We start from the raw sequence: 24,083 nt of genomic DNA, 5'->3' as shown, positions 1-24,083 counted from the left end.
CTTTATTCTCTGCTTTCTGGCACCATCTCCCTTGACCTCCCTACCCTCCACCACCACCAAAAGTGCCTTTCTTTTGCCCATTTCTCCGCCTTGACTCCCGTTTTAGTCTCTGTACAGTCTGTTCCTTATTTCTCTGGTGGTTGCAGCTTCTGAGCTAACAATGCTTCTGTCATGCTATGTGTTTAAAGCCTTGATTTTACAGCTGTCTCACAAAACTAAACTTGACGTGGCTGTTGGGCTGTTATTTACAGTTTATTTCTCTCTCTGCTGCACTGGTTAAAAGGACACTGTCAAGGTATTTTTTTTTTCATAATTTTTCAAGTCATTTTCCTCACTGTTTACAATAACCCATTAAAAGCTTGAAACTTAAATCTTTCGCTTCCAGAGATCCTCTCCATCATACATTCACACTGGTTTGTTGTTGTAGAGTTGCGCCTATATGTTGGACTGGTGCCATTTGAGTTTTTGTCATTAAAAGCGCATGTAAAAAGTCAAGTTTTTTGTGGTGGCATGGGTGGGCTAAAGGGGAAAGTGTAATGAATCAAGTGGGCTGCTCAGCAAACAGAGGGAAGAAAAAAGGTCAAATTTGGTCCCTCTAACCTTGACAGTGTCCCTTTAAATATTTCTCTACCACACACCCTAGAACCCAGTTACTGAGCCTTGAAGTGCTGTGTACTTTTTCAGTATGAACTTCCCTATGTGACTGTCACTCTAGCTGTAAAGATTAAAGCTTGTCTAAAGCAAGCCACATAGTTGGCACTGGAAGAGCTTTAATCAGTACCATTTGCACACATATGTATTGGCACATTCTGCCCTATTGTAGTGGCATATGTGATCTGGCCCCCCTTGCTGCTATAGCATCCTCTTGCTAGGCATTTTAGAAGCCATGTATAGAAGTATCACCATTTGTACTCCAGGAAGAGCAGTCCTTCACATTGCATCTGTGATCAGTTAGGATTTCATAAATATGGAGGTTTCATATTGAAAATGTAATTGATTCCTTTTTAAAGGAGCACCAGATTTAGAGTTTTTAGAATCATCTTTTGTAACATCATTGAGGGAATTAACACCAAGCAAAATTTCAGCTTTGTTTTAAGCTTCTCTGTATATGACCTGTATACACCCTTATGCCAGAAAGTGAAGAGGAACTAAAAAGCCTCTTAATGAAAGTGAAAGAGGAGAGTAAAAAATTGGCTTAAAGCTCAACATTCAGAAAACTAAGATCATGGCATCTGGTCCCATCACTTCATGGGAAATAGGTGGGGAAACAGTGGCAGACTTTATTTTTTGGGGCTCCAAAATCACTCCAGATGGTGATTGCAGCCATGAAATTAAAAGATGCTTACTCCTTAGAAGGAAAGTTATGACCAACCTAGACAGCATATTCAAAAGCAGAGACATTACTTTGCTAACAAAGGTCCATCTAGTCAAGGCTGTGATTTTTCCAGTGGTTATGTATGGATGTGAGAGTTGGACTGTGAAGAAAGCTGAGCGCCAAAGAATTGATGCTTTTGAACTGAGAAGACTTGAGAGTCCCTTGGACTGCAAGGAGATCCAACCAGTCCATCCTAAAGGAGATCAGTCCTGGGTGTTCTTTGCAAGGACTGATGCTGAAGCTGAAACTCCAATACTTTGGCCACCTCATGTGAAGAATTGATTCATTGGAAAAGACTCTGATGCTGGAAGGGATTGGGGGCAGGAGGAGAAGGGGACGACAGAGGATGAGATGGCTGGATGGCATCACCGACTCGATGGACATGAGTTTAGGTGAACTCCAGGAGTTGGTGATGGGCAGAGAGGCCTGGCGTGCTGCAATTCATGGGGTCACAGAGTCGGACACGACTGAGTAACTGAACTGAACTGACCTTCACTGTATCATGTCGGTGAGGAAAAGTAACTGATGGGACAGTAAATGAAATTCCTAACAAGATCACTTCCATCAGCTCTGGTAGCTGTGAAAACAGAGCAAGTAGGGATGTCACCAAGAGCCCCCCTCTGGCTGTGGGATTGAAGGGGTAGGTCAGGTGTGTTTGATCCACCAAGTCCCAGGTACCACCCTGATACATAAATGGTACCAAGCTCCAGAGCCTGATTCACAGCCTTGTTTCTCAACATAAACCAGAAGATTCTCCCAGGTATCTATTTCTTAGGCTCAGGGGGATTCTCTAATTCATAAAGATTTCCTGATGTTTTCCATGTGTAATCTTTTAGAACTTGATGCTTTAAAATATTATTTTGATTGAGTCAGTTATAGTGTCTTTCATATTTACAGTTTGGAAGGAGAATTGCCATCCTTTCCCCTTTGTTTTGGTGCAGATTCTACTTCTCACCATATTCTTTTTGCCACACCATGGCTCATCTGATAGAGTTACTTGTGTTGGCTCATCATTGAGAGGGCAGAGGCTAGTGCTTTGAAACCATCTGTTTAATTGTGAAGGGCACAAGTGAAGGTGTTTCAGATGAGAAGTGAGAGTTTTACTGTGATGGTCTGATCCACAATAATTACCTCTGTTCTTCCTCACCTTAGTAATTATTAGGACTTTCGTATTTTGTTCCTTATTACCAATTTTAGGTTGATTGTAAAGTCAAATTCCAAATTTGGAAACCCATTTCCCATGCCTAACTTATTATGGCAAGAGATGCTTTCTTTAGACATACTTTATTCTTCTCACTGTCCCCATGAATTCAGCAGTGGAACTGCAGATACAGTTTACTTTGGGGCTGAATTGAGTATTAGCAGAGGGATTTGTGTCAGCTAACTGATGGCATCACTATGCAGGGGCACAGCAGGGATTTAGGAGCATGTTCTTGCAGCTTAATGATCTGCTTTGCAATCTGTTCTCTTCCCCCACAATAGTGAGCCAGACTTGGTACCTCAGTTACTCGTAGTCTTAAGAGCTTTGGACATTCAACCTTGAACTTAATTGGTGCCATAAAACACTAGTACTCTGAGAATTAAGATGCTATTGTGTTCTTATTAATAGCCATGAATTTCACTTCTGTCTTCACTACCCCTATCTGAAATTGTTATCTTAGAGGGGAAGCAGATACCATGTTGTTCTTATTTTTTTCATCCTGCCCTTATTTACAAGGTGCTTGGGTGTGTTGACAGTCTTTGTTCTCCAGAACTTTTCCAGTGTGTTGTCTGCATGTCAGCCCGGCTTATCTCAGTGCATGTCAGCTCCAGGGCACCTTGTGCTCCACATGACTTCACTCACCACCAGTGTGAATCCTGTGGCTGTTCATAGAGGTGGAGTTCCAGCTCTGAGGGCCAAATCATGAGAATAGGGAATATCTGGGCTGAAACATTTCATATCTCATTTAATGGAATTGACCACTTCATAGAAAAGATAGTTTGAATCATTGTCCTCAAAGGCCTCTCCTTTGAGATACATATTTTGACCTTTTAAACTGTAGAGCATTTGTGTTTTCATGGATGGCTATGTTTAGTCTTGTAAGGACCAACTCTGCCCTACTTCGAATTTTCAGGTTCCTAAAGAGAAAGATGAAATGGTAGAGCAAGAGTTTAACCGGTTGCTAGAAGCTACATCTTACCTTAGTCATCAACTGGACTTCAACGTCCTCAATAATAAGCCTGTGTCCCTTGGCCAGGCATTGGAAGTTGTCATTCAGTAAGTACTTTGATACTGCTTATTGTATTGTGGATTTTGTTTATAGATTGCTGGGTAGTGTTTTAAGTTTCCATCAAGTCTTATTTGAGCTAGTTTTCACTTATTTTCATATGATAGTTAAATCTAAAAATAAAGCTTTTTAAAATAAGTCCATACATGATCCTTAAGGCTCTCTCAATTGTAAAATTCATATCTTTTATGGTATTGAATTGATTGTACTTAAATAACCTACAAAATAATTTGCCACCAGCCAACTTTCTTATTCCAAAGTCTTAGAAATTTTAGTGGGCCTTGATACCATCAAATGTTGTGGATGGGCACCTGTCTTACACAGCACGGGTAGCTGTGTGAGCAAAGCACATATATTGTCTCTTCAGGTTACAAGAAAAGCATGTCAAAGATGAACAGATTGAACATTGGAAGAAGATAGTGAAAACTCAGGAGGAACTGAAGGAACTTCTTAATAAGGTAAAATTCTGTATTTTTATCTGTCAGTCTTTCAGTATGACATTATTGATAATTGTTGCTGGGAGAAACAGATCTTTGCTGTAACAGATTGCCTTTGACTGTTGCAAAGCTGGTCTAGTGCCCTCTGCTGGAGTCTAGGATGAAAAGGGAGATCAGCTGTGCTGGGGTCAAGTTCCCACTGATGAAGACAACATGTCAGTAGCCAGGATCATAATTCGTTGGCCTAAGGATTTCACTTGAGGTGCCAATATGAGGATATTCCTCAGTGGTACGAATAAGGGGGCCCTTGTGTATTTCACCTTCCAGAGCCCCAGCTCCAGACTGGGAAACTGTTTCTCCGCATCCTGCCAGCTGCAAACTTGGAGGCTTTATAATTGCAAAATCTGGGTGCATCTTTTGGCTGGGCTCTTGGCCTCCCTCTTCGACTGTGCTTCATGTCTTTATCTTGTCAAATGAAGAGGTCTCTGGCACACCTCCTTCACGAACTGTGGTGTGGAGGACGCGAGAAGAGTGGCAGAGAACCAACGGCGAGAGCTGGTGTGGCGCTCCTAGTCTCAGGCTTTAACCTTCCCCTCAGAAACCTGGAAGAACTGACATTGGGAATGGTTCCTTAAGGTTCTTGATGTGATGATTTGACCTTTTACGTTTTTAAAAGACAAATCATGATAATTTGTTTCCCAAAACTGTTTTATTGTTGACAGTTTCTTTTACCTGGTAGTTAAATTTTGAATTAATTTGTATTTGGGGGACATTATTTTTATTAATGGGATACTCCTGGTTCTTCCATTTGTTTTGGAAGACAGAGTCAATCCTGCCTGTTTGATAGTGATTTGATGCCTCTGTGTTGAGCCATGTAGGATTTTTTCCTGTTTTAAATATCATCATTTGGAAGAGGTACTTAATTCCATACATGTTGCAGTGTAACCCTGTTTTGGTATAACAGCAGTTTAGGGGAGGAGCCAAAGTACATGCTTTGGTGATGAATTATGTCACTGTCTGTAATGGCAAATTTGTGTTTTTCTCTCTTAGATGGTAAATTTAAAAGAGAAAATTAAGGAACTCCATCAGCAATACAAAGAAGCATCTGAAGTCAAACCACCCAGAGATATCACTGCTGAGTTCTTAGTGAAAAGCAAACACAGGGATCTAACTGCCCTGTGTAAGGTATGATGTACATACATGCCTCCTGATTTTATTTGGAATCCTAAGTGATCATATAGATCTGGGAAATTTTGGCCATTAGCCAGTGACAGGCGCCTAGAATAGTAAGAAGAGGGTTTGGTACACAGGAGCCCTGGGGACTTAATGGGTTAGTTTTGTCTGCTTTTTCTGCAGAATTCCTACCTTGTTTTCACAATATCATCCTTTAGCTTACCTGCATCTCAGGTTAGCCCTCCGTGATAGTTTATCCATGACAGTTTAGAGTAATGTTAATGAAGGTGGACTTCAGAGTTATTGGAGTCAGACCGTCTGGTTGAAATCTCTTAACTTAGAATCTCCTAGCCATGTGACTTTCGACGCCTTAGTCACCTCATCTGTGACATGGTCTTAAGTACTACCTTACTTGTAGAGGGATCTGAAGGGCTTATTCATACTAGAGACACAGTAAATGCATGAGAAGTGACAGTCACTATTCTTTTTTATCCTTCCTGTGTAGCATACTAGTGTGTTTCTTCTTCATCCTCTTCCCCCACCACACCCCCCTGTTACATGCATCGTGACCCAGCCTTGGGCGAAGGCACTCTTGTAATTGACCTGAACAGGGGCGTGGTGCAGGCCTAACCCTCTGTGTTGCAAATAACTAGGTGCATCTCTGACTCATCCTGACCAACCTGGTTCTCTTAATTCCATCAGGAATATGATGAATTAGCTGAGACACAAGGAAAACTAGAAGAAAAACTTCAAGAGTTGGAAGCCAATCCCCCAAGGTAAATAAATGCTCCAACAGATAGCTTTTACTCTTCTCTCCATTAAATTTAGAAGGAAGATTACAAAGACCCTGGCCTCCTATGTATGCTCAGTGAATGCATTGTAGACTATTTCATGAATGGAAGGTGTCTGTGCATGCAGAACAGGGTCCTTAATACTCTGTTCTTATATGGTAATATGTAAGAGTGTCCTAGATGCTTAAATCAAGGTATCTTTCTTAAAACGATAGCTTTTTCCCATAAGATTTGATATTTGAATGCAAATTGTCTTTGAGTGAGGTAGAAAGTGGTATTGCTTTAAATTTCAAAATTCTGAGGATCAGAAAAGTGTTACACTTAATTTCTGACAGTGCACCCTTACATGGTGACAAGTGCTCCATGTGGCATCCGGCATCCACATACATTGCTCTTTTCTCCAGTCAGGGATGCCACCCGTCTTGCTTTTTTAAAAAATGCTTTATTCAAAATATAAAACACACAAAAAAAGGATACAAGTAAGCTTTTATAATACAAGGTAAATAGTATAAAGAAGACTTTTTTCCAGACTAATTTTTTTATCCGAATTACAGTTAGGCCTTTGCTTTATGTAGGAAGCTTGGCACTGCTCCTAGGCACTAGCAATAAAGGGTTTAATAAGACAGATGAGATCCTGTTTTTGACTTAGAATTTCTTCACATAAGGCATAGTCCCACTGATATCATCAACATCAGCCCATTGAGAATGGTAGTAATGCCCTTTAGTAACCTTGAGCTCCTTCGTTGTCATTTTGCAGTGATGTATATCTCTCATCAAGAGACAGACAGATACTTGATTGGCATTTTGCAAATCTGGAGTTTGCTAATGCCACGCCTCTCTCCACACTCTCCCTCAAGCACTGGGATCAGGTAAAAACTCCTTTGCCATGTATTTTGTTGCACATGTCTCTGAGAGGCTCCTAAGAGAGACTGTTAATTTATCTGATGTGTGTTTTTAAACAGCTTTAGTTAGTTATAATGTATATACAATAAAACCTATTTTAAGTGAGCAGTTTGATATTTTGCCAAACTTAAATGGTTATGAACCACCACCACATTTTAAGATATAGAACGTGTCTGTCATCCTGAAAAGTTCTCTCTCACCCCTTTGCATTCAGTCCCCAGCCCTTCAGCTCCTGGCCCTGCACAACCACCAATTTGCTTTCTGTCGTTACAGTTTTGCTTTTCCTAGAATTACATGTAAATTGAACCATGCAGCACATAATTGCACTGTCCGTAGCCTTTTGTGTGTGACTTTACATTTGGAGATTCGTTGTTGTATGTTTCCGTAGTTGGCTCCTTTTGTTGTTTAGTAATATCATATCCATTGAATGGATATGCCGCAATGTATCCATTCACTGGTACATATTTAGACATTTAGGTTGTTTTGTTTTTGGCTATAAATACTTGAAGCTACTATGAACATTCATGTCTTTCTCTTGGGTAAATATCTAGAAGTAAAATTTTTACTGTGGGAAGTAGATTTTTAAAGTGTTTTCGAAACTACATTCTCAACAGTAGTGTACATAAGTTCTGTTGTTCCACACCCTCACCAGCACTTGATACTCTGTCAGCTTTAAATTTTTTAACTGTTTTTAAGGTTGGTTAGTAATTTTTCATTGTGGTTTTAATTTGCACTTCTGTGATGACCAATAAAGTGAAGCATCTTTTCATGTGCTTACTGCTGCTAAGTCGCTTCAGTCATGTCCAACTCTGCTCGACCCCATAGACAGCAGCCCACCAGGCTCCCCCGTCCCTGGGATTCTCCAGGCAAGAACACTGGAGTGGGTTGCCATTTCCTTCTCCAATGCATGAAAGTGAAAAGTGAAAGTGAAGTCGTTCAGTCGTGTCCAACCCTCAGCGACCCCATGGACTGCAGCCTACCAGGCTCCTCCATCCATGGGAGTTTCCAGGCAAGAGTACTGGAGTGGATTGCCATTGCCTTCTCCGTTTTATGTGCTTATTGGCCATTCATATGTCAGTTATTTGGTGAAAAGGCTGTTAGATCTCTTGCCTACTTTTAAAAAATCTAGTTGTTTGTTCTCTTGTAAGAGTTCATTATGTTCTTAAAATCCTGGATATAATTCTTTTGTCAGATTTATGGTTTGAAAATTCTTTCTTCCAGTTTGCAGCTTGCATTTTCCTTTTCTAAGTGATATCTTTCAAAGAGAAATATTTTTAATTTTATAAAGTCCTATTTGTCGACTCTTTCTTTTAGGCTTTGTCCTTTTTGTATCCTGAAAAATATTTGTCTAAACCAGGACTGCAAAGATTCTCTATTTTCTTCCTAAAGTTTTATGAATTTAGCTCTTATGTTAGGTCTATGACTCATTTTCAGTTAATTTTTGTATATAGTGAGAGGTGAGCGTAGTTCATAGTTTTCTATATGGTTATCTTATTAATCTAGCACCATCTTTTTTCTTCATTTGTCACATTTGTTGAAAATCAGTTCTTCCATTCAACAACTGTCTCTCTCCGTGCCACTGTCACACTGTCCTGATCATGGTTGCTTTATAGGACAATTTGAAATCAAGTAGAACTTCACCTTTGTTCTCTTTTGAAAGTGTTTTTGACTAGTTCAGATCTCTCAACTACAAATCAGCACTTGCCATCTGCCTCTACAAGGATTAAATCTTGTGCTGCTGCAGCTAATTTTCAACACCCTCTGAAAGGAGTTTAGGGCAGACAGCAGAAATGAGGCACTCTGTGCTCTGGGAAAAGCTGGCAGAACAGGTCTTCAGATAGTTAATATTTTCCAGAGCTGATTAGCCTACCTCTTGTATCTCTGGGATTCCCAGATGGCTCAGAGCTAAAGAGTCTGCCTGCCAGTGCAGGTGACACAGTAGATGTGGGTTCAATCCCTGGGTCAGGAAGGTCCCCTGGAGGAGGAAACGGCAACCCACTCCAGTATTCTTGCCAGGAAAATCCCTGGCAGGACAGAGGATCTTGGCGGGCTACAGTCTGTGGGGTCCTAGAGAGTCAGACACAACTGAGCAAGTACGTACACTCGCATCTTCTCGTATCTGAAGAGCACTGAATGCTTCATGGTGATGTCTGCTTCTTGGGACTCGCAGTAACGAGACCAGCAGTAACCTTCTGTAAAAAATACGTGCTTTGATTGCATGTGCTCCCCAATTACCAGAATCAGTGTGTGCCGGCTTTCCTCCCTGCCTCTCTGAAGCGGTTTCTCAGAGCTGTCTGAAGTGCTGCCTCCCTGACTATAATCCTCATTTTGCCTCAGATAAAACTTGCAGCTTGTACATTTTTTAAGTTGACACCTCTATAAAATTTTAGAACCAGCATATCAGTTTCTATAAAAATTACCTTCTACGATTGTCATCTCAACAATAGTGAGTCTTGAAATGTTTGAACATGGTCTGTCTCTCCATTTATTTAGGTATAGTTCTCAGTGTACCAGTCTTACACATCTTTTGTTAAGTTATTTTTAGGTGTTTTCAGTGTGATTTAGTCTTGAACTTGTGACAAATCACAGCATTTCTTAGATGTTAATGAACCAGTCTCTAAATCTGAGACTTTGGCCAGACTTAAGGAGATCCAACCAGTCCATTCTGAAGGAGATCAGCCCTGGGACTTCTTTGGAAGGAATGATGCTAAAGCTGAAACTCCAGTACTTTGGCCACCTCATATGAAGAGTTGACTCATTGGAAAAGACTCTGATGCTGGGAGGGATTGGGGGCAGGAGGAGAAGGGGACGACAGAGGATGAGATGGCTGGATGGCATCACTGAATCGATGGACGTGAGTCTGAGTGAACTCTGGGAGTTGGTGATGGACAGGGAGGCCTGGCGTGCTGCAATTCATGGGGTCGCAAAGAGTTGGACACGACTGAGCGACTGAACTGAACTGAAATGAAGATTGTATAGGAGTAAATATTATATTTTACCTACATATTTTCATTTTCATTATGCATTTTCCTAGTAAAATTGTTTTGACTTCCTCATCTTTAGAGCATGTCCTCGTAGTCTTTAGAATTTGAGTTATGGTAAGGATTGGACTTGTTAGTGGTACATATCTTGCAGAATTTCCAGTTTCCTTATGGTTTTTCATGTAAATACTGAATTACTCCTATCCTAGTCACTGATCTATCATTTGAAGTTTTGATATATATTAATTTCAAGTTGAATGTAGGTGATGATCCATATGGAGAACAGATGAGTCAGTCACTTAAGTAGTGAGTGTTCTGCTGCCAACCCAATATATTTTTTTATCTAATTCCTAAGAACTGTGGTATGTTTTTCCCAGAAGTTTAATGAAATTAGAAATATCAAATAACCTTCAAAAGTTTTTCTGTTTGGAAGATTTTTCAGTAAATTCAGAGACATGAAATCATTTTGGGAATTCTTCCAGGTGAAATCTTGACTTCTTCACTCTATGGATTATCTTGAGCGAGTCTTTATAATCCTGTATTGCCTTCATCTAGTTTGACCAACTTTAGTTTTGGAAGTTTTCCTCGACTTTAAAACTTGTACGTTTAGGGCATGAAAACTGATTTCGCTGTTAATGTAGCAGAAAATGTAATTAGGATGGTGATCCTAATGTCCTGCCAAATCTGTAGTGCAGGTGAAAATGATAACTGTTGTGGTAGCTAATCATCTGAACTTACTGAATCAGCTTTCTTCCCTCTCCTGCCCTCTAGGGACAGTCTGAGCTTGGTGGTGTAGGGCTTTGATGTTAGAAAGTCTGTCTCAGGAAAAAAGAAAATGCCCTAATTTCACTGCCCACAGTTAGCCGTAAGCGACATTTTGGCTTTTTTTCCCTTTTCCCTTCAGTTTCCTGGGGCAGCCGTAGTTGAAGACTGAGGGATTGTCCTTTAGTTTCTGTCTTAGAATACTAACTTTTCACAAGCTTGTGTTTTTCCAGTGTTGTTTTATAGGACTCAGTACAAATGACATCAGTTAGACTAAGAAAGTGTGAAAGAATGCCCTTTTCTGTCCTCCTTAGGATGATGACTTTGAGTTTACTGGCAGCCACCTGACGGTGAGGAATGGCTACTCGTGTGTGCCTGTGGCTTTAGCAGAAGGCCTGGACATTAAACTGAATACTGCAGTTCGGCAGGTTCGCTACACAGCTTCAGGTAAGTCTCTACTAGTAAGATAAATCTCTTACTCTGAAATGCAGTACTGGTCTTCTGTTGAGTTTGACCTACTGAAAAAACATTAGTTACTTTTCCTGATAGAATGTTTTATAAGCTATGATTCCTGAATTAAAATTTTTTCATTTACAAAAGTATTGAGCCATTAGAGCCTTTAGAGGTTCTGACCCCATCATAGTACAAAGCAGAAAATGGGGCAGTTTTCAGAGTCTCTGGTTTGAATGGATTAGCAGTTAGCGTGAATTTGTTTGTTACCGTTGTTCAGTTGCTAAGTCATGTCTGTTTGCAACCCCATGGACTATAGCATTCCAGGCTTCTCTGTCCACCATCTCCTGGATCTGCTCAAGGTCTTGGCCATTGAATCAATGATGCTACCTAACCGTCTCATCCTCTGCCACCCTCTTCTCCTTTTGCCCTCAGTCTTTCCCATCATCAGGGTCTTTTCCAGTGCGTCAGCTCTTTGCATCAGTTGGCTAAAGTATTAGAGCTTCAGAACCTTTAGCATCAGTCCTTCTAATAAATATTTAGGGTTGATTTCCTTTAAGATTTGCTGAATTAGTTTGGTATTTAGATCCAGTGAGTTTGGGTCTAATTTTGCTAAGTAGATTCTTAAATACCAGGAATTGGGCCCCGAGGCTCCACTGAGAGCCACCCGTTGCATTTTACCATCTGCACCTTCGTCTTTGGCTTTTCCTGTTCAGGTGGGCTAACTGCTTAGGCTGGTTTCTCGTTTTGGGAGCAGTTTTGCTGATAGGTTGACCTCGGAGCCTGAACTGCCCTTTGATTCCTATGGCAGTGGTCTCTGTGCTCATTTTTGCTGCTTTCAGGATACATTTCATTTGGAGTGCAGAGAACCCGTCATTCCAACCACTTTTGGAATTTACTTGAACACCTTAGAAAAGCTTGTTGATCCCCCTCTGTATGGACTCTCATGACAAGTGGAGATGTGGCCACCAATCTTGCCCTCCATGGCCCCTTTTCTAGAGTTGCTAAGATCACCACAGATTTTTTTTTTTTTTTTTTTAACAACAAAGGAAACAATTTTCCATTTAATTTTCTCTTCAGAGGCAGCTTTTAGCTGATGGTGTTAAGATCTGCGGCCTTTAAATAGCCATTTTCAGGCAGGTGGGGAATAGTGAGACCAGTTTCTTGTGTCATTTCCCTTAATTCTGCAGCCACTGAAGATGGGCGCGTATGGAGCACTCATTCTTATTTTGAGCTGTTTGTGTATGTTTTGGAAATTATGTGAAGAGGCATTCATTGAGGGAAAAAATGGAACACAATTGAGAGAAAACTACACTACCTGACTTACAGCACCTTTTCTGTGGTCAGCCTTGAGCTCGCTCACGTCCTGGCAGGCTCAGCACCACACCCTGGTGCGTCTCGAGCACAGCAGCTCTGGTGCAGGCTGCGCCCCAGGCCAGCACAGCGGTCTTCTGTCTGCGGGCGCCACTGGCCTCCTGATCCTCAGGAGCTCCCTAACCGCAGTGGAGAGGCATTGCTTCTGCTGGAATAGGCATTTTACTCTTATTTAATTTTGGTCTAAATTTATAAAACTTGGTAAATGATAAGGTCTTGTTAGTACAGAAGAGCACTAGGGTCAGTCAAGAAGGTGTGGGGGTGGTATGGTGGTGAAGTTCGAGGACTCTGAAGTTGACTGTTGGGTCTGAATCCTGGCACTTGTTACCTATATGGCTTCAGACAAGTTACTTCACTTCTGCCTCAGTTCTCTTTTGTAAAAAATGAGTAGAACTGATGTCATAGACAGGTAGTAAGAGCCGCCTGAGGCAGCATGTGGAGTCTGCTGTGCACGAAATGTTCAGTGCCCTTGTCAGTCTCATCCTATCACCAAGAAAGCCTTTTCCCTCCAACCTCTCTAGGCTGCGAAGTGATAGCTGTGAATACCCGATCCACAAGCCAGACCTTCATTTATAAGTGTGACGCGGTCCTCTGTACCCTTCCCTTGGGCGTCTTGAAGCAGCAGCCACCAGCTGTTCAGTTTGTGCCGCCTCTTCCTGAGTGGAAAACATCTGCAGTCCAAAGGATGGGGTTTGGCAACCTCAACAAGGTAACTGGGCACCTCTCTACATTCCCAGTGCGCAGGCACCACTCTGATGCCAGGGTGAGGGCTGTCCGTTCATGCCCTTTACGTCCTAATTATATATCCAAGCATCCACGAGGCCTGCCTTCTGAGGTCACTTCTCAACCCCAGGCCTAGAGAAGCGAGTGCTAAAGGTCCTCCTGAGTGGTTATTTATAATAGGGACTTCTAAACTTACATTGAGAGTCGAGTAGAGGAAACTTTCTGAGGAAGAAGTACTTCCCTCTTGGGACACAGCTGTGCTTACAGCCCTGTTCTCTGGGTTCCGCCACCAGCTCATGTGCTCCTCTCCCCACAGGTCGTGTTGTGTTTTGACCGGGTGTTCTGGGACCCAAGCGTCAATTTGTTTGGCCATGTTGGCAGCACAACTGCAAGCAGAGGTGAACTCTTCCTCTTCTGGAACCTCTATAAAGGTAACCGCTTTCTAGTTTTCATCTTTTTCACATCATTATAGGAACAGAGAATCAGTAATATTATACTCGCCTTCAAGGAGTGCACAGCTTAGTGGGAAGTATGCATAGTAAGGAGGTAGGCAGCCTCAGGAAGGGGCAGTAAGGAGAGGAGTGAGGGTGCGAGCCCCGGCGCCGCAGGAGGAAACGTAGGAAGGAGGACTCTGCTCAGCCAGGGGTCAGCCCCGGGAGAGCTTCTGGGGAAGGAAAACGTGAACTCCTCATGCTCAGGTGCTTGTGTCTGACCTGCCCGAGTCTTTGATCACTTCTTGTTTTATATTCTTATGTAATTGGGTTGCTCTTAGCTTTATTTAGAACTTTTTTTAAAAAAAGAAAGAAAAGTATATTTAGATACTACCTCATTCTAAGAAAAAGGTGTAAGACATGCTGTGCAGCAGTTTCAGGAGGCCTGGCCTTGACGGTGCAGACACACGGATTACCCAGTTTGACTGCCACCCTGGTTCTTGCCATCACTCCTTACTGCCTGATACCGAAGCATCCTGCACGTGGCCACCCTTCATCCTTCATTTGCTCCCTGGGCACGGCGCTTCCAACGACCGCTGAACGCTCTCTCTTTCAACTGCCCAGCTCCCAGTCCAAGCCACTCTTACCTGTGCATACCTGTCCAGTCACCAGTAACCACTGACTGCTATGCCTGCTTCTTTCTTTTGATGGTTTTCATTTTCATGGCCAGCATGAAGGGTAATTAATCTAACCCTTCTTTTCTATCAGCTTCCTCATTGTCCATCCCTTCCCCAGCCTCCAGGCACACTTGTCTGCTCCCCCGGAACCCTGAAATGCAGCATCCTGTCTGCTACTTCTGCATTGTACTGGGGCCTGGGCCTGGGCTGCTTTTCTTTTTCTCCTTTTCTTTCTTGCCAGCCTGGCATACTCAACCCAGCCTTCAGTCTTGACCTAAATGACTCTTTCAAAGAGACCTTCCAGGATACATCTGTCCCCACAGCCTCAAATGTAAATGATGTCCTGTGTTCTTTTCTCTCTAGTCTGTGTTTTCGTAGCTTTTATCATAGTTCGTAATTATATATCTGATTTTTTGGTTGCTCTTTGGGGTCTGTAGTTTTTATATCCCCAGCATCTAATACTGTGCCTATCGCATAGCCTGTTGCACACTGGGCCATGAAATGGGTGAGGAAGGGTAATGGTGAGTATGGAAGGCCTCGGACGACAGCTAAGAGGCTGCAGCCCTGGTCATGGAGATGTCTTGAAGGATTCTGTGCCTAAATAAAGGGCCACTTGTTAGCAGGGTCTGAAGTGTATCTTCAGGACTTCGGTATTCTGCTAGGTTACATGCAGTGAAGTACATGAGTCACATTTCACTTACAGCTCCCTTCAGGGGGCAGGATTCAAGTTGCTAGTTCAGAAACATGCGTGGCGCATATCTAGTCTGTTGGCCGTCATATTTCAAACAGCCACGAGTAATGTGGGACCTGACAAGGAAGTACTTGGAAAAAGTCTGTAGGACTCTAGAATCGTCCTTTGTTTCTTCAGCTCCAATACTGTTGGCACTCGTGGCGGGAGAAGCTGCTGGCATCATGGAAAACATAAGTGATGATGTGATTGTTGGCCGATGCCTGGCCATTCTCAAGGGGATTTTTGGCAGCAGCGCGGTGCCCCAGGTGAGTAAGCGGGGCGGGGCAGTCAGGGATCTGGGGCCGTAAGACTACAGCAGGGTTTGATGGATCTCCAGTTGCAGCATAGATTCTTGGTCAGGGCAGTTTCAGCCAGAATCAAGTGTGTGCTGGGTTTACTGTGTAGAGTTCATGTCCCAAGTAGTTTTGAGAAAAGCCCCCCAGTGCATGGGCCCGGGGATTGAGAAGGCTGTGTGCTGCCTTTGCTCACTTGTGTTGTCTGTTGTCTCTGTGTGTGAAATCACACTCCTCACCTGCCCCCCAACTTCCCCAACCACCTTTTAAAGTGGCCAAACTCCCTTAAGGAAGTTTTAAGAGATTATCTTGATACTTCTTTCCTATTATTTAGTCCATTGAAACACTCTTATGATTCCTTTGAGATGAGGCATATTAATGCTTCATGTGAATTTTAGAATCAAAGGGGAATACAGGTCAAGCCCTAGGTGGATCTCTGGATTCATAGCAAAGGCAGCCTGGAACCTCCTCTCAGCCTAAGAAGGCATTTGTGTTTTGTTTCCGAGCAGCAGCATTCATCACTTGGCCAGCGCTCATGTCTCACTGTATCCCAGCCCATCACAGCTTTTCCACCTTTCAGAAATGCATGATTTGTCCTTGGTGTCCAGTAATAACTTCCACTCTTATCTTTTTCTTTAGCCCAAGGAAACTGTGGTATCTCGCTGGCGTGCTGATCCCTGGGCCCGAGGCTCCTATTCTTACGTAGCCGCAGGATCATCTGGAAATGACTATGACTTAATGGCTCAGCCAATCACTCCTGGCCCCTCAATTCCAGGTGCCCCACAGGTGAGAAACTGGCAAACTCTACCTGAGCTTCTTTGGAAATAGGCCAGTATCCCAGGATTTCGGGGTAAAAATAGTGCTACTGGTTTGATTGTTTTTTCGTGTGTGTTTTTTTTTTGTTTTTTTTTAAGATTTTAATTTTTTAAAAAAAGATTTTCTTCAGATTTTTAATCTGTTCTCGAACCTTTCAAGAGCAGAGGGGAAGGGAGGAGAAATATTTTGTGTGTCTGATTTGTTACTTATTGGCTTTGTCTAGTCTTTGTTCAGAATGGAAGAGTCCAAAGTATAGACCAGTTACTTTTTCCTCATTCAGATTGTGTGTTTTAATCTTTAATTGTGCCCCATTTTGTACTGGCTCATAGGATTGTTGCAGCATCCCAGTTACTTAGGGGGCTCCAGGAGATGCCCCTGAGAAATAACCTGAGGTCTTTATGAACAGTCATGGTTTCCCAGAACCCTGTGGCGAGTGAGGTCTGCTCTAGACTGAGGCAGGTGTCCCAGAATAAGAACAAGTACTGTGTTCTCTGTGGTACAGAGTAGTCAGGACACCATGCCCCCAGTACACGCTACCTCAGGCAAAGGAAGCTCCAGAACTGGGTGTTCCCCAGATTAAACTGATAAATAAGTCCAGCTGCATCACCCTAGAATAAGGCTGCACTGAGTTTTAGTGCCCCATCTCTACCTCTCTGTGCTTTGGGGAGTTGCCTGCTAAGAAGGGAGAGACCATTTTTGGTGGGATGATTGACCAGTAATGGAACGGAGGTAGTGAGCCTTCAAAGGCCAACAGGAGTTTGGCAGTTCAAATACAATAATAAGGCATACTTGCAGCCTGCTGATTTTCTCTAACTTTTTTTCCTGAAATAGCCTATTCCACGACTCTTCTTTGCTGGAGAACATACAATCCGTAACTACCCAGCCACAGTCCATGGTGCTCTGCTGAGTGGGCTGCGAGAAGCAGGAAGAATTGCAGACCAGTTCTTGGGGGCCATGTACACCCTGCCTCGCCAGGCCACACCCGGCGTCCCTGCACAGCAGTCCCCGAGCATGTGAGACAGACGTGTTAAGGGAAGAAGCCTGTGCGCGTGTCTTTGGCTGCATAAGCAAAGCTCTTCTAGCAATATAGATTCCACTGAGAAACTCACCCCGCATCTGGGCTCCAGTTCAGCTGCTAAAGCAAAGCCCATGATGGTCAGGTGACCGAGGAGGTTGCCTCCTCTAAGTGACTTTAGAGCCAGGGAGGCACTTGTTGCATTAGTATGAGAGTCTGTGTTCTTCATTAGGACTGAGGGAAGCAAGTACTGGGAGAGAACGTCTTAGTCTCTTTGTCTGTGGTGGTTTTTTATATTTTGAGAATAAAACTTCATAGAAAATCAGGACTGATTTTTGTTTCCCCTTGGGGTTAGAGTTCTCTCTAAAGCTGTTACTCCTTTGAAAATGCCAAGTTTATCCATGTTAAAATGAGATAAAGGAGAAAGTGGTTTGGTGTGATCAGAAGACAGGACCTAGGGTTTCACATGGGAGCAAAATGCTTATCTGTGGGGCTAGACTCACCCCCACTGGGACTGTGGGGTGACCCTGTGCCAGGGGTATGAACCTGCAGGTCATGCATATGGGTGTTAGGAAGCTGAATGAATTTTCAAGATAAAACACAGGCCTTGACACAAAGTTTGGCTAGGCCTCTGGCAGACCATTCGGGCTTTATTCCCCTAGATTCCCTCCCATGGGTATATGCTAACTTTCCATGTCTCTCCAAGGTACTGATAAAAAAGTTTAAGATCAAGGGTTTAGATAACAGCTACGCAGACTGTCGGGATATTCCATTTCCTTGCTCCTTCAGCTTCTACTGACTGTATTCCTTGGCTTGTGGCCCCTTCCCCATTTTAAAAACACATTACCCCAATCTCTGCTTCCATCATCACGCTATCTTGTTCTGGTCTCCCTCTTATAAGGATACTTCTAATTTAAGGTCCACCCAGATCACCTCTCCTGTGTCAGAATGCTTAGTCACATTTGCAAAGTCATCTTCGCCATGTAAGGTTAAAATGTTTTTACAAAGAAGGAACTGCACCTGTTTCTTCCAAAGGGCTCCAAACAATGTTACCGTTAAGTGTAGGTACATAATCTGCTTCAGTAAGTTGGATTTTACTCCTGTTAGTCAATTCTTTCCTAAGAATAGTTTAAATGAGGTTTTATCCTTAGTAAGATTTAAGGACATTATAGTCTGACTAGAAGGTGGAGATGGAGAGGGCATTTTCCCTAGTTGGAATGAATGACAACCATGGGAGAATTTGCACACCAGGATTAGGACAAGTGATGTAACCATGACGTAAAGCTGAGAACATGGAGGAGAAAGTATACTGACTTTGGAATACAACCTATATTTGAACCCTAGCTTTGCCATCAACATCTGTGTTCATGAACCTCAGGGGCTTAGGTGTCTGATGTAGTGATACATGCTTTTTAAAGAGTTTGTGTTATTTAATGACACAGGCAGCCTGGGAGATACAGATGGTGGTTTTGTATGTATCTGATGACAGATAAGCCTAAAAGTAAAATGCAGCAATGAAATAACTGCTTTATGATTCTAACTCCACTTACATGAGTCTGAGGAAACATCCATAGCCTCAGCTATGTTTCCAGTCCTTAATGACATCTGTAATTGGCTGAATATTTTCAGTAAAACACAGTGAAATATACTAGCTGCACCAGTGCATAGCAACAGTTGTACACAGAGATGACATCAAGGAGAATGGCATCACTGACGCACACTCACACAGAGCATGTGGAAACTAGGGAGCTTTATTGGTTACATATTGTGCTGCAGAGCCAACAGACCGCATTAGAGCCAGAGGATACATGCAGACAGGCAGCTTCAACTATACACATGCACCCCAGGAGCCCTGAGTCATTGCTCATGGCTTTGCCCTGGTTTCCAGTGACAGGGTCTGGCCTCCTCGGTCCCGTGCTTGGAGCAGGAATGTAAGAGAAGCTGCTGCACCAGCCTCCAAGGGGCAAGGGAGCGGCCAGAAGACCTGTCTGAGCGAGTAGGTGTAGACCGCCACACTGGTGTGTCCCCAGCGAGGGGGCCTATAAGGTAATAACCGTTTATTTGAGGGCTACTTCCCTAGCCCTCCCATCTTTAAAATACAAAAAAAAAAAAAAAATAGACTTTATTCTCTTAAAAATACATTCCATTCAGTACATGTTCTGAGCTGTGAAGCAGCAGGAAAATAGGGCCCCTTTCCTATGCTCTTGGCTGTGAGAACCCTGTTCCCAACCTGGGGTACTTAAAAGGGAATCCCTAAAAGCAGCTCTTCCAAAGCAGTCCTGTCAGAGTAACAATAAGCCCACACCAACAAAGGCAGCTGGGGACCCGGACAGGGGGTCCCCAGTCCTTTCCTGGGGAGTGGGAGCACTTGGCACTAACCCACTGAATGTAAAGAAGTAAAACTACCCCGAGATGACAAGTCTAAGATCAGTACAGACGCCCCCACCCCCGTGAGAGGATGATGTTATGTGCAAGCTCGCCTGTGGCTGAGGTTGGAGTCCTTGGCCCCACTGCAGAGCCCTTCAACCCACCCTGTAACTGTTTGCTTGCCACACAAAAGCAGAACAGCCACGGCTTCCTTGTCCACCATCCCCACCCTTTCTTTCTCTGGTTGTTCCGCATGTCACGAGTGGTGAGACAGGCGGCAGGAGGTGGCGGAGACCAGCTCCTTGCGTGTAGCCAGCTCTGCCTCCAGCGCCCCTTCCTCCAGCCGAGCAGCTCTTGGAGTGCCAGGTTCCCCGACCCTCCTAGGAGCCTCCCGCAACCACACATCTGCCAGGAAAAGTCCGAGTCAGAGCCAGGCTGTGGAAGAGACTGGTTGTACAAAGTGGGTGTGTTGGCTGGGAAAGTGGGAATATTTGGCTTGATAAGACAATTATTCAACTCCTAGGTCTCCCACTTGGAAGTTTCCTCCAGGACCTCTGATGGTGAGGTCTGGGGCCAGACAGTCACGCCTAGATTGCTTTTCGGAAATGGGCCTTCCAACTTTGGAATCTGAGAGCCAGCCTTGCCAGCCATTTGAAGCGCAGAGGAACTGCGCCTCTAGCCTTCACTTGCTATTACAAGTAGTATTTTCTGCAATGTTGAGGACATTTAAAAATAAAATATATTTTACAGCGGGCTCTAGAAAGTGTGCAGAATAAGGAAACTATTTATCCTGAAATAACTGTACAATCAAACCCTATTGCACTCAGAGTTTAAGTCAGCAGCCCCAGCAAGAGGGCACCACGGCTGTCCCTCTCCCACAGAGCATTCTGGGCGGTGGCAGATGCTGGTGCTGCTGAACTGTGGAAAGATCCAGACTTTGGCACCAGGAGCTACAGCACCAGAATCCAGGGCTCCAGACGCCCAAAGAGACAAGAATTATTGCTGAGACCTTTGCCGGCATGGTCTGGTGCCTGTTTCCACCCGTAAAGAGCCACAGACCTAACATCTATAGTCTCAGTTGACTACCACAGAGGTCTGTTTCCTCTGGACTCTCAGGGTTGCTGACCAGTGAAGAGTGGCAGGGAGGCTACAAGTGAGGAGTTGCAGCCTTGACCCAGGAAAAGCAGCAGGAAGAGATTCTGAAAACAGCATCTTGAGCATCTGAGGCAGCGATGAGGAGAAAAGGCAAACCACATTACAACCCTTGGATTGACAAACCTCCGGGAAATGAAGTATGAGCAAAACACTCCTGTCCGTGAAAGTCAGGTAGGTGCTCCCCAAGCCTCCTCCAGGATCACCAAACCTGATGCAGACAAGGGAGGGGTGAATGCTGGTTCCCACCCTGAGTGGAGGCAGAGAAGATTCAAGAAGCACTGGAACCGGAGATAAACCAACTCATGTCATGGAAAGCACATGGCCTGCTGTGCAGCACTGGGCAAGGTTGGTGTTGAGAAGGGCCACAGAGACCATCTAATCTAACCCTTCCATTTTACAGACTGGAAAAACAGGGCCAAGGTAACTTCTCTGAGTTCATCCTCTCGACATTAAAACACAGGAAACTGGAAAGAATAAGGCCCAGAAAAACATAGGCAGTGGGAAGGACACATGTAAACCCATTTGGACAATACCTTCCAACAGTGAGAATTAACCCCCTACAGGGTGGAAACAAAACTTACAATGCCACGTTTAGGACCCTTAGAGACCATCCATTTGAAAGAACTAATTTTATAGATAGGGAAACTGAGGCCCCAAGAGGACAATGATTTGCCCAAGGTCACACAGGAGGAAGTATAAAGCCATGAAGAAAATAGCTTTCTCAACTTCTACTCCAACGCAATTTTTCCTTACAAAGGAAGTGTCGGCTTCATAAAGGTAGCCTTTGAAAAGGGATCGCTTTGAACTGATAGAATGCTATAGAAAAAGCAGTGTGAAGAATACATGGTTCTTCCCCAGGGGAGTGGTACAAGGATGTACCAGGTTTTTTTTCCGTTTTTCTTTCCATGGCTTCCTGAAAGGCTTGCTGCTTTCTGAACCGTGTAAGCCTGGGGCTCTCGATGGGCATGTTTACCTTTCCTCCAAAGTCGTCACGACAATCGCTGGTTTGCAGTGCTCAGGGGCCCGCTTCTGGTAGGATGCATCAGCCTGGTAAAGTGCGATACCTCCTCCTTGGGGGACCAGGAGAAGGAACAAAGGTCACGCCTTTTTCATGGAGCTATTGCTTTGTAGAGTGACTGAAGGGAAATCGCTTCTTCCTGTCCACTCTCCCCCACGCTGGCACTTCCTAGGAGGCCTCTAGAGGATGCTGGGTCTGGCCCAGTGGAGTCTGGGAATACTCCAGAGGAGATGACGCAGTCAGCCTGAGGTCTCCAGCCGCAGAAGAGCAGGCCGGGCCAGCAGCACGGTGGTGCCCAGGGAAGGAGACACGAGGCTCGTGCGCTCCCGGGTGCCTTAGAAGGTAAGCAGAGAGCCGGGGTTGGTGACGAGGGATGATGCCATTCCAGTAGGCAGGTAGGGTACCCGTGTGCTCTGCCCCTGGAAAACGATGGTCAGCCAGGGGGACAAGTCAGAGAAACATCAACCTAAAGGGTAGTTCCGTAAACCCTTAGAGGCGACACAGATCTCTCTTGCTGTAAAAGTCTGAGGAATGCCACAGGGGAAGAAACGGAGGCCCCCCAGATGAAGCTGATGGCTGGTGGGTGCACAGGCCCCTTGGGCAAACGAGTGAGCTTGGATGCGGTGAGGATACTAAGGAATCAGAATGTTAACCACACAGAAGGGGTTGCCCTACGACACAGATCCCACTGAGGAGCTGGGAAGAGATTTGGCTGCTGTTGTGTGGTGGGGATCCAAGGGGTTTTCTAGGTCTTTCCTCATTTGGGGGCCAGACTGGCCCATCCTACCTGGGGGACGGGGACAAGGAGAGAAAACTCATGCATCAGGGAAGGCTGGGCCCAGGTGGCCACGCAGCTTGTAGTTTCTGATCCCCTCTGGCCAACTGGCAAGCAAGGGGCCACACCCAGGCTCTCCGCAGTCTCCCAGCCAAGGCCTGGGGTCTGGCCTGGCTCCTCCTCAGGGCGGGAAGGTGGATGAGCTGAGAAGCAGGGGCAGAGGGGACGGCAGGCGTCGCCCGGCCGGCTCAGTTGTCCTCCGCACAGGGCCTGGTGGGCCGCAGCCGCTGCTCAGCCCGCGTGCGCCCAGGCTCTGGTGGCCCCTGCGTCACGGACAGTTCAGACCTCTCAAGGGAGTTGTGCAGTCGTCTGTAGACGCTGAGGGTGCAGTCATCCCCTTCCTCCTGTGCCAACAGGACAAAAGTCAGCCTCACAGGACAACCCAAGTGAGGATCAAGACGCCCGCACACCCAGCCCCATGGTCCTTCCCTGCGGGGGGAGATGGGGTACAGAAAGCCCGCAGCAGAGCTGGCAAGGGGAGGCCGGCAGACAAGCTCCTGTGCCAGTTCCGAGCTGCTCAGGGCTCCCGAAGTAGACTGGAGGCCCACAGCTGAAGGGAACCCCAAGATGGACAGCGCCGGAAGCAGGGGCACTGAGGCGGTGCCCCCAACAGGGGCCAGCAGTCCTGGAGGGCTGCACGTGCAGGCTGCCTACCTCTCAGGGTCAGGGCCAAGTGCTCAGTGGACAGGCAGGGAGGTGTGAGAAGGAAGATGGCCAGCTCTTATCCGACTTGCCGCCCACAAACTACCAAAGGCTCGCGTGCCTTTCCTGCCGTATCTCGTACGTGCCCTTCACCCACGGTTTTCAGACACCCAAAGCTTAGCTTCATCCAACCATCTCCACTCCTCGCAGAATTCTGCCTTTGGAATGTTCTTGTTGGTCCTCCCACCCAAGTGAATGCAGATCAGAGAATGCAAGTGTGAGTGAGAAGGTCCAGCTGGCAAGGTGAACAAGCGCTGGGTTTAGAGGTCAGAACCGTGGATTCAGATCTCAGCTCTTCCAGTAATCCACCTGGGTGGCCTCGGGTGAGGCACCTCGTGTCTCTGACCCTCAGCTTCTGTGTCTAAAACAGAGGAATAATATCGCCCTCCACACACCCCAGGGCTGTTGGAGAGAATGAACGAGACGCTGGGTGGAGAAGGGCTTTGTCCGGTACTGTAAAGACTGCCTGGGCTTTTAAACTCAATACAGTCACCCCCTACCTTTTAAAAGAACAGAACAATATCTTGGGTTGAAGATGTCTTTCTTCATCACAGGACTCACATCTGAAAGACTCCCGGGGGGTTCCCACCACACGCTGATCTGGCGCTCTGACCCTCAGGTAAGGGGAGATTCTGGATCTGTGTTCAGTAACAGGCCACATGGAGCCGACCAACCCTGCCCTCAGACTGGTGGTGTAATGGGCTAGACAGATGCGGGGGACAGTGATGCTCGGGCATAAAGCTTATCACCGTAGGCCCAGTGGAAGCCCTAGCTCTCCTCAGCCCCTACATGCCAGCGGCTGGCAGAA

General features: G+C 45.0%; 2 protein-coding genes across 8 annotated transcripts in view; one reads left to right on the top strand and one right to left on the bottom strand.

The window, feature by feature from the left end:
- KDM1A (lysine demethylase 1A) overlaps positions 1-17,523 on the top strand; it is a 66,034-nt gene extending 48,511 nt beyond the window's left edge. For both annotated transcript variants that reach the window (XM_019981699.2, XM_019981708.2), the window contains 11 exons: positions 3,490-3,632; positions 4,010-4,100; positions 5,130-5,264; positions 5,955-6,028; positions 6,801-6,912; positions 11,004-11,136; positions 13,035-13,222; positions 13,553-13,667; positions 15,213-15,340; positions 16,007-16,153; positions 17,015-17,523. In XM_019981699.2, coding sequence (XP_019837258.2) covers positions 3,490-3,632; positions 4,010-4,100; positions 5,130-5,264; positions 5,955-6,028; positions 6,801-6,912; positions 11,004-11,136; positions 13,035-13,222; positions 13,553-13,667; positions 15,213-15,340; positions 16,007-16,153; positions 17,015-17,200 — 1,452 coding nt within the window. In that variant the 3' untranslated portion in view covers positions 17,201-17,523. The remainder of the gene's footprint in view (positions 1-3,489; positions 3,633-4,009; positions 4,101-5,129; positions 5,265-5,954; positions 6,029-6,800; positions 6,913-11,003; positions 11,137-13,034; positions 13,223-13,552; positions 13,668-15,212; positions 15,341-16,006; positions 16,154-17,014) is intronic.
- A 1,408-nt stretch (positions 17,524-18,931) lies between these two features.
- Positions 18,932-24,083, bottom strand: part of LUZP1 (leucine zipper protein 1) — a 102,853-nt gene continuing 97,701 nt past the window's right edge. For all 6 annotated transcript variants that reach the window (XM_070776912.1, XM_070776925.1, XM_070776896.1 and 3 more), the window contains one exon: positions 18,932-22,917. In XM_070776912.1, the coding sequence (XP_070633013.1) occupies positions 22,762-22,917 (156 nt within the window). In that variant the 3' untranslated portion in view covers positions 18,932-22,761. The remainder of the gene's footprint in view (positions 22,918-24,083) is intronic.

Source organism: Bos indicus, chromosome 2 (assembly GCF_029378745.1).
Source record: "Bos indicus isolate NIAB-ARS_2022 breed Sahiwal x Tharparkar chromosome 2, NIAB-ARS_B.indTharparkar_mat_pri_1.0, whole genome shotgun sequence".
In the NCBI taxonomy this organism is placed as follows: Eukaryota; Metazoa; Chordata; class Mammalia; order Artiodactyla; family Bovidae; genus Bos; species Bos indicus.
This window is presented reverse-complemented; position numbering and strand designations above follow the sequence as displayed.